General features: G+C 43.6%; 1 protein-coding gene across 2 annotated transcripts; it reads right to left on the bottom strand.

Moving 5' to 3' along the window:
- Positions 1-308: 308 nt before the first annotated feature.
- Positions 309-10,007, bottom strand: LOC6525669 (homeobox protein B-H2). Of its 2 annotated transcripts, none has more exons than XM_002101455.3 (3): positions 8,633-10,007; positions 3,420-3,672; positions 309-1,838 (listed from the first exon to the last, which is right to left on the bottom strand). In XM_002101455.3, the coding sequence occupies exons 1-3, from the start codon at positions 9,678-9,680 to the stop codon at positions 1,169-1,171; spliced, it is 1,971 nt and encodes a 656-aa protein (XP_002101491.1). In that variant the 5' UTR covers positions 9,681-10,007; the 3' UTR covers positions 309-1,168. The 2 variants fall into 2 exon arrangements, with proteins under 2 accessions (XP_002101491.1, XP_015046406.1); XM_015190920.2 differs by lacking the exon at positions 8,633-10,007 and adding an exon at positions 3,745-3,853.

Raw genomic sequence — 10,007 nt, 5'->3', positions numbered from 1 at the left:
CTTGCCAGAACGACGACGAGGACGACGACGGCGATGAGAATGAGAATGAGGACCAGGACCCTTGGCAAATGTTAACAATTTCTAAGTGAGCAGTTTAGTGGCCGCTTCCCAGGCCAAAATGCAACAGTTCCACGAGTGGCCCTATCGAGTTGCGAGTTGCGAGTTGCGATTTGCGTTCGAACCCTCGAGATTTTGACTGCGACTTTGGCGGCTCGTGTGTCAGCTCGCATTAGGCTCAGGATCGCAAAAAGGTCCTTCAGCAGTTGACGAGTCCTTAAGTCCTGTGCAAGACAAAGGCCAGTTCTGGATTGCTCTTTTTGTTGTTTCTTCGCTTTATTATTACTCCACACAATAGACGTCTTAAGACTAGGCACAAAAAAAAAAAAAAGTTGTAAAAAAAAAATACTATATTGTTTGGAAAAAAATCGTGTTGCTTATGTTGTTGGTCTGCTGCGTATGTACAAAAATCATTTACAAAAATGTACAAAATTGCATCTAAAGCTAGGTTTAATTAAATATAGAAAAAAAAAATTTGATTTATATATACGTTTGTTTTTTTGTTCACAATTACTGGGCGTAGCTATTCTGGGAAACAGATGAACATGGGTAGTGTCTAATACTGTTACTTTTTGGGTAATTCTGTGGATATATTTTCCAGATTTTATACAAATTTTTATTAGCTTACCACAAACATCTTTTAATGTACATTTTTCGTGGCAGTTTAGACATGATTTTTAGCAAGCACATTTTATCTACAGCTGTGTCTAAAATAATGGTATGTTTATTAGAACTTTCTATGAGTAATGAACTTTCGATTGGTCGTTAAATTTGTATTTCTTTGTAGTTGCAAAACTCTTGCAGACATTTTGAATGTGAGAAACAGTTTTGACATAATATCTAAAAAGGTTTGCAGTTCTGGGGAAACCACATATACAATATATGAACGCAGCTACATATGCTTAAAAATCGCATGTCTATCTATGTTTATGTGTATTTCGATTTTATTTTGGACTTTACAATTTATGAAAAAACAAATGTGTTCCAACTTTTTTGAAAAGATGTTCACCATACTTCATAGTTCTCGAATACACACCGCCCACTTGCTCATTTCTTTAGACAAATTTGTGAGATCCAGCTGTGGAGGAGGGATGAATTCTCTCGGGGATTCTCAGACCTCCAGGGCCAGTTCCTCGTCCTCATCCTCGTCCTGCTCTCGTTCGCGCTCTCTTTCCCGCTCCCGCTCCCTTTCCCGCTCCCGCTCCCGTTCGATGTCCCGCTCCTCATCCCGCTCCCTGTCCTCCTCCTCGCCGATCCGCTCCCGATGCGGCGGACTGCCCGGATTCAGGGGCGGACTGGGCGTGATCAGGCGCTGGCGACTGCTGCTGCTGGTCCGCTCGCAGTCCGCCTCGCTATTGGCGCTCTGGCTGGTGGCTGGTGAGCGGGATGCCGCTGGCGGCTGCTGCTGCTGTTGGGCGCCGGCGGATGCGGCCGCTGCCGCTGCAGCGGCATAGTAGCCGCTAAGCATGGGCGCTGCGCCGGGGGGCGGGGGAGCGGGCATGCCCGGTAGCGCCATGCCGGGCGGTATACTTGATGGATACATGCGGTACGAGGCGGGGAGCGAGGGCTTTTGCATGGCTGCTGCTGCGGCCGCCTGGCGGTAATAGATATCGATCGCGGAGGGCGTGGCGCCGTGGGGCGATTGGGCGGCAGCGGCGGCCGCGTACGGCCAGGCGCTCAAATAGGGCGTGGCACCGCCGTACAGCCGCTGAAAGGCCGCATAGTTGCCCGCCTCGGCCAGCAGTTCCAAGCCAACAGCCGTCTGGCGCTTCCACTTGGTTCTGCAATTGAAACGAAAATAGAGAAATAAATTAAGCATTTTATATATTTTATAAAAACATTTAATCAGTAAAATATCTGCTGTTAAATCTCTTAAGGCCCATTTATTTTTTAAACATTTTCAGGAAACGAATGCAAGATGCAGTGAAAGCCATCGAGTCCTAGTCCTCATCCTCATCCTCATCCTCGTCCTCTCGATTAATCATGGCATAGTAATGCCGAGTCATTCGAGGCCTCTCAACCCAAAATATCCCGCCGTGCGGAATGGAGAATTCCGCCCCGGCTGTTTATATTTCGCACTTAATTGTTTTGTCATTAATCTTGTGCCAGCCCACCAAAAAAGAAAATTAAAGGAAATTGGAAATACAGCTCTAGCTGAAAACTGAAAACTGAAAACTGAAAACCGAAAACTAAGGCCTAATTGGCAGCGACCCGCCCTTCTTTTTTGGCAAATCCTTTAATTGTTCAAGGCGCCAGGACTGCGACCAAAACTAGAACTAGAACCAGGTCGGGATCGTTTATTTTTTTTTACAAATTTTTGCCCATTCATCGTAATATCCTTACGAACAGCAGCTGTGAAGTGTTTCGGCCTAATGGGATATATCATGAGTTGACTTTGGACGAGGTTATGACAGCCAAGGGTTTTTGTTTGTTTTTCCGAATGCTCATTGAATTTCTGACTGCCTTTCGGAAGGGAAATTGGATTAGGAAATAAATTCTTATCTTCGTTGTTTGGCCAAGGCGAAGTCAAAAATTATAAAAATTATAAGTAATGCTAAATGAATTTGCATTAATACTTTTAGGAAATATGATAAAAGCGCAGCTAATTATAAAAACACTATACACTTCCGCAAAATAAGCTCAGTGATGTCTTTGCTTAGGAAACTAAGATATATATACCAACAAAACATGCCACATTATTTTCACATCTAAAAATACATGAAAAAAAGTGTATAAAAAATAAAATAAAGCCCGCAACCCCCTTGGAGAATTCACACAGCCATCGGTCATATCCGGTTGGGTTTTGCGCCGTCAGCTACGCAAGATGTTGGTCTTCCAGCTCCTCATCTCCCATCTCCCATCTCCCACTCCTAGTTCACAATTCACAATTCCCAATTGTTGTGGTAAGCATTCTGTGCTCGAAATTGTGACAAGTCATTGGGCAATAATTAAAAACGAAAATAAAACGCGTTCGAACGTAATAAGGCGGCAATCGAAACGAAAAACGAAAGACTTAGGCAACAAACTTGCACTGGAAAAAATACGCAAAAACCACGACGCCTCATTTACCGAAAGAGAATTTCTCGTTTAACGACTCCCAACGCAAAATGCTAAAAATTAAGCAATCAGCATAAAAAAAAAGCACAGCCAACGATAATGTGATGAATGCTGAAGAGCAAACAAATAAAAAGAAGAAAATTTAGCCATTAAGAGGAATTTTATTGGAAAACTGCGCGAAGAAATGGGCGCAACGCTTTAATGGCGCTGATTACCGAACACTCAGGACAGCCCCCCCGTAAAAACCAAAACCCCCCCGCCTCCCTCTGATATATACCCATTAAAGCACAAAGCGTGCCGCTCACCTGCGATTCTGGTACCAGGTCTTCACCTGGCAGTCGCTCAGCTCCAGCTTGTTGGCCAACTCCATGCGATCCTGCACGCTGAGGTACTTCTGCCGCTCGAAGGACTTCTCCAGCGTCTGCAGCTGGTGGTCCGTGAAGGCGGTACGCGCCTTCCGCTGCTTCTTGCTCATGCTCAGGCTCAAGTGCGACGAGGAGTCGCCGTTCGCCGAGCTGCCGTTCTTCAAACTGTCCTCGCCATCGTCGTCCTTGCCACCTGCAAATGGAATACAAGTTTGTAATTGAAATGCAATTCCAAAGCGGTTCAACGAAGGTGCTGAAACTAAACCTTTACGAATATCCATATTTGTGTACAATATCAGTTTCGCTTTTTATTCCCTTTTTTTGATTTGAATGCCTTAAATGATTTCGCTCAGTGCACTGTGTTTGTTCGAGAAACGACAAGATATCTATTGCTCGGGAACCCCATTTCTGCCATATCCCCCTGACATCACTCATATATTTGCAATTTTCTGCAACATTTACGCGCTTTTTTGTTCGTTTATGGCCGGCCAACATGCAACAAGACCAACTGCAGCAACAGTTGCAACTTTGCCGCAGATGCAGCAACTGCAGCAACAGCAGCTACTGCTGCATGTGCATGTGGCAACATTGTTGTTGGTTCTGCTGCTGCGGCTGCTACCTTCTGCTAATTTGCAATTAAACAGTTTATGAGCACAAATTACAACAACAACGAACAATTATCAGCATTACTTTGATGGATATGCACAGTGAAGCTTGCCGCTAAAGGACGACGTGCAGAGTGCGACCCTGACCTGTACTTATTAGTGACTTAATGAAGTGGCAAGCCTTTAAAAATTTGATTTTCTCTAAATTGTTTTTCTACTTATCGCTGCTAATCGTAACTGCTAATAAGTTTGTACATTGTTTGCAATGGCAAATAATAAAAAAAAAATAAATAAAATAATAAAAAAATAATAAACAAATAATATAAACAAATAATATAAGCAAATAATATAAGCAACGAATATAAGCAAATAATATAAGCAAATAATATAAACAAATAATATAAACAAATAATATAAGCAACTAATATGAACACATATTTAAAAATATTACGACGCACCTTGTTACCTATTAAAGCAACAAAAGAAACTAATTTCAGTAAACTGCTTAAGTAAAGTGAAAAAATCTATACAATTAATGAGAAATTCTCTGCGTGCATTCAAAAATCACTTGAGCTTGAAAATCTATCAGAAATCTGTTTTACTTTGTTGAATGCTCCACTAATAACGCAGGCACTTTCTGGAGCCGGCCACGCCCCCGTCTTCCGCCTTCTGGCTTCCTCTTTCTCCTGTGCCAACTCCCACTCCCCGCCCCCCCCCCCCTCCCCCTCCTCTCCCCTTTTTGTTTAATGCATTAACAACCGTTCCCCGAAGAAGTTTGACTTTCGAAGCATTTCCGCAATTTCTGTTCCACACTTACACAGCTTGTAGGGCCCCCTCTTTCTGCCGCCACTCGCCCCCTCTCTCTCACTCCTTCACTCTGCCTTCCTGCCCCTGTTTTTTGTTTTTTTTTTTAGATGGTATGCCCCCCGTCTGCAGTTTTTACATTCGCATTTGTAATTAAGTGCTTGTGGCTAAACTGTATTAAACATGCTTAAGTGTGCAGCTCCTATGGCTTCCTCTCTTTCGCTCCTGCGCTTTAAAGCTATCCGTCTCCTTCTTTACTTAGTTTTTTTTCGCAGTTGCTGCTTTTTGTGTTTGCATTTTAATTGCGCAAGCGGCAGTAACCATGGGAAGAAGAAGAAGGAGAAGCAGTCGCAACACATTTGCAATTGGCCTTTTTGCATTTTAATTAAAGAATAAAAGCAATGTTCTTCTTCCAGACCACTTCCACTGCCACTTCCCACCCCCCCAGCGAACCCCTTTCCCCTTGGTTTTGGCTAAACGTTTATCAACATTTTGATAATGTTGGCGTTTAGTGCAGTCTAGTAACAACAACAACAACAGCAGCAGCAGCAGCAGCAACAGCAACAACAACGGCAGCAACAGAAAACGTTGCAAGTGCAGCAGCAACATGAGAAGCGAGTGGGCTTACATAACGGTGGTTGGCTTTTCGTGTTACCTGCATTATAATTTGTAATTATTATTGTGGCTGTAGTGGGTCTGCGATTCAGCATTTCCTTCACGGAAAACGGCTGGAAAATGATGTTGGAAAATCAACAACGAAGCCTTTACTGCTCTACAATTAACTATGAGAACCTTGTACTTAAAGCAGCTCATGCTAGTTCGAATAATAATCGCAGCTTGTTTCTTAAAAAAAACAGTTTTTCTAATTTAACCAAGCCATCAAAGAGCTTAAGGCTCTCATTATCTAACCATGAAACACCTCGGTTAGGGCATATGCCAGCATATCAATCAAAACTTAAATAATATAAATAAGAAGCGGTGCCGAAAAGCAGAAGCAGACAGCAGACGGCAAAATAGAAACAAAAGACTTGGGCAACGAACTTGATTCGCTTTTGCGCTTCTTTGTGGCGCACGTGAATTTTTGTGAATTTTTCGTGGATATCCATTAAACTTTTTGTGGATTAAGTGGATGAGCTTTGTCTGTCCTGTTTGGAGCCACATAGCCGTACACCGCATATGAATACGTGATCTTGGAAGCCAAAGCAAAAGTCTGGCATTCCAGAAATGTCAAAATATCTGAATACGTGAATATGTGAAATGCGATGCCCGAAAATATCAATTTCAATATTGAAACTCTTTTCGCCTTCTCCTTTTTTTTTTTTGTGGCACTCGATGGAGGCATTGAAGTGGCAGGAGTTACCCCGTCTATCATCCAGACTCACCGATTATTACTCGAGTTCCCCCCTTTTTTTTTGATCAGTGTACGGTTCGTTGGGCAGCGAACAAGCTTTTGGGTCAATTTCAAACGCGGTGCGAAGGATTCACGTTTGAGCCTCGTAAAAAACGCCAAGATGAGTAACAAAAAAAAAGGATAAGAGAAGGAGAAGACTAAGAAAGAGGTGAGCAAAGAGGCGGAGAAGGAGGGAGCGCAAGAAAGAGCAACAACTGTCGCTCGCACGCGTCTCAAGTGACACGCGAGTATTGAGTGCATTGCATTAGCATATCCCTCTCTTTCTCTGCACATCAGGCTATTTCTTTCTACTTGGTTTTCAAACTTTGGTTAGCTAGTCTAATAACTAATTGTTCATGTTTATTATTTGAGTTAACTTCACTGGCAAATGAACCCTTCTGATCATCAAATATGGGCATCGAAATGTTATATTTTGAGAATACCCTTCCCCGTCTCGTAGTTTTTTTCTCCTTTTTTTATTTTTTGTATCTTTCTCAGCGTGGGTTCTTCATGAAAGAGCGAGAGAGAAAGCGAGAATGTCAATGGGTGTTTATTTTTTGTGGAGACTGTGTGTGGGTTGTTCGGCTGCCCAGCCAGCAGATTAAATTTAATTTTGATTTTGATTTTGATTTTGATTTCTTCAGTTTTATTTGGGTTTTTATTTATTTTATGCGTGTGTGTGGCACGGCGTGGCTTATGGCTTGTGGCTCAAGTCAAGGCAATTTCGTTTGGAAAAATTGACAGCGGGAAGTCAAAACAGAAGGGGGTCACTTGGAGGGAGAAATCTCCGCTTTTCGGTTATAGTTTAATTTGTTAATTGATTTTGGCACAAGTCAAAAAAAAAAACAAAAAAACACACGTAAATGTGAAAATTGTCCATGAAATTGGGCAAGCTTTGATTGAAACAAAATTGCTTAGCTTTAAAATTATCGTTAAAAATTCTAAATTGAGAACGAGCAATTATTAAAATAAGTCAAATTAGTCGGCAATTTAGCCATCCAAAAATAGAAAACAATCCATTTTATCATCCTTTTCTGGGGTTTTCATTAAAAAGGTATATTTACAGCAAAAAATGTAAGTCTCTAAAATAAAAACACACATACTTTTGACCATATTATTCTAGGGAAATCAACATTCCATTCCTGTAATTCCGATTTCCATGCTCTTTAAAATAAATATATATTTCAGCACGTTCTCGGCCTTTCTAAATGATATTACTGCAAATCAATTGCGAACGCACGATTACGGCTATTTAATAGTAATTTGTTATAATTTGCATATCGTTTAAAAGCACTTAACGAGAGGAAAAAAGCAAAACTAAAACCTGCAACAAAATCAATTAGATTGTTGCATGCAAAACAAGGGTGGTGGTGCGCGGGGCGTGGCCGTCAAGGGTATTCCGTTGACAGTTTTGACTGGGAAATAAGCTGAAAATAAGCGCACACTTGGCTAATCTGGCCAAGAAGTAGAGGGGGATATAAAAAAAAAACAGAATAAGACAGACATACACAGCGAGAGGGAGAGAGACAAAACCTGAGACACCTGCCTCAGTCTCAGTCTCAGACTCAGACTGAAACTCAGACTGAAACTCACCTGTATGTTTCGAGTCTTCGCCTATCAACCCAGCATTTTCCCCGTTCGAGCCTCACAATTTACGGTGGTTGTTGTGGCGGTTGTTGTTGGCCGTTATCTATTAGCCAACAGCCACAACGGCCACAACAAAAACGACAAAAACAAGAGGAAAAACAACCACGCTTAGCACTCAATATATGATATATCTCGGTCGCGGGGAAAATCGTAAATTTTAAGTGGTGCGAAGTCAGGGGTCAGATGGCTAGGTGTAAATTGCTTTCGAGATCCATTTGAAATTGAAAACCGAAGTGAATTTTATAAAATATTGGTTGTAATTTAGGTGAATGTTTATAAATATGTTTCTCTATAGACGTAAAAGTGATTTTTGTTAAATAAAGTTGCTTGTACAGTTGGACTTGTTTTAATGATAATTACCTTCATTTACTTCCTTTAACTTTGTATGCAAATTGACTGTGACTTGAATACACAAATTAGTTACATTTTGATTGGCTTTTATTTGAATACTGCGTTTATACCTATCAAAAATAGCCTAATTAAGATTCTCAACATGAGTTCTTTCTTTATAAATGTTAAAAATAGCACTATACCAACTAACAACTTTACATTAGTTACCACACATTACTTCTATATTTGAAATCATTTGATATTGCCATAAAGATTCTATATATACTCCGCACTCAGTGCCATTCTTCACTACATCATTCTGCTATATACATATATATATTTTTATTTGATATATATCCCCGATATCACCGACTTACCGCAATCATCGCTGTCGCTGTCGTCGATGGTGCTCGCCTGATCGCCGCTGATGCTGCTGCCTGCTCCGCCGAGCAACATGTTGCCGTTGCCACTGCCATTGTTGTTGTTGCTGTTGCTGCTGCTGTTGCCACTGATGATGTTGCTGTTGGCACTAGCACTGTTGTTGTTATTGTTGTTGCTGGCACTGCTGCTGTTGTTGTTGTTGCTGCTGCCATTGCCACTGCCACCGCCGCCCAATTGCTGCAGCATCAGCGGCGAACGGGAGCGCTCATCGTGCATGGAATGATGCAGATGCGGATGGTGCTGCTGGTGGCTCAGTTGGCTCAAGTGGCTCAAATGCTGGCCAGGATCGCCGGGCAGTCCGTGGCCATGCCGATGCAGTGCCTCCAAACGTTCCCTCTCCAGCTGCAGGTGATGCGGGTGGGGATGTTGCTGCTGCTGCTGCTGCTGCTGTTGCTGCAGCACGGCGTAGTGGGCGGGCGGAAAGTGGGCGAGCAGATGGGGTGGCATGGGGTGGTGGGCATAGGGGTTGTTGCCGGGCGGCGAATGCCTCTCCCTATAATGTTCCCGCTCACGTTCCCGCTCCCTCTCGCGTTCAAAGCGCAGCAACTGCTGCTGTTGCACGATGTACTGTTGCAGGGCAGCCTGCTGATGTTGCTGCTGCTGCTGCTGATGATGATGTTGCTGCTGCTGCTGCTGTTGGTGCTGGTGATGGTGGTGGTGATGCTGGGCGACCAGCGATTGCTCCCGCTCCGAGTCCGTCGGACTGCCACGCCCACCGCCGGAAGAGGCGGCTGCCAGGGCGGCCGCTGCTGCTGCTGCCGCCGCCGATGCGGCCGCCGCTCCAGCCAGAATATCGGTGATCATGAAGCGGGATCGCGTCGCCGTTGTGGCCGTCGCTGTTGTGGTGTTGCTGCCGACGGCCGGGGAAGCTGGACGCGGCATACCGCCGCCGACGGCAGCGGGATGATGATGAGCGGTGGCACTCGGTGCACTGCCAACGGGAGCTGCCGTTGTTGCGGACATTTCCGGTGGCATTGTGGTCATGTGTGGTTAGCCGACGACTCCGCGCTGCTGCTGCTGCTGCTGCTGCACCTGCACTTTGCACCGAAAAAAAACAAATGTGTGTACGTTCTGTAAGTGTAACGCGAGTTTCAAGCACTTCTTCTTCAGTTAATTGCTGATAATTGTTAGCTGTTCTCATTTAATTCGTTAACTTGTTCAAGTTCTTGTTGTTGCTGTTGCTGTTGCTGTTGCTGTTGCAGTAAACGTTCGCTTGGCTCAACTGGATTCTAAACGCAAATGTCGCTGAGGTGCGCGCACTTTGTGATGTTCAAAAGCGGAGCAACAACCGCTCGCCTTTGGCTTTCGACC

Source organism: Drosophila yakuba, chromosome X (assembly GCF_016746365.2).
Source record: "Drosophila yakuba strain Tai18E2 chromosome X, Prin_Dyak_Tai18E2_2.1, whole genome shotgun sequence".
NCBI lineage: Eukaryota > Metazoa > Arthropoda > Insecta > Diptera > Drosophilidae > Drosophila > Drosophila yakuba.
This window is presented reverse-complemented; position numbering and strand designations above follow the sequence as displayed.

Excerpts from the sequence above, each read along its gene's own strand:
- LOC6525669 (XM_002101455.3), bottom strand. The coding sequence starts at position 9,680 with ATGACCACAATGCCACCGGAAATGTCCGCAACAACGGCAGCTCCCGTT. Across the intron at positions 3,673-8,632 it reads CAGCGACAGCGATGATTGCG|GTGGCAAGGACGACGATGGC; the intron begins GTAAGTCGGTGA and ends TTCCATTTGCAG. Across the intron at positions 1,839-3,419 it reads ACCTGGTACCAGAATCGCAG|AACCAAGTGGAAGCGCCAGA; the intron begins GTGAGCGGCACG and ends TTTCAATTGCAG.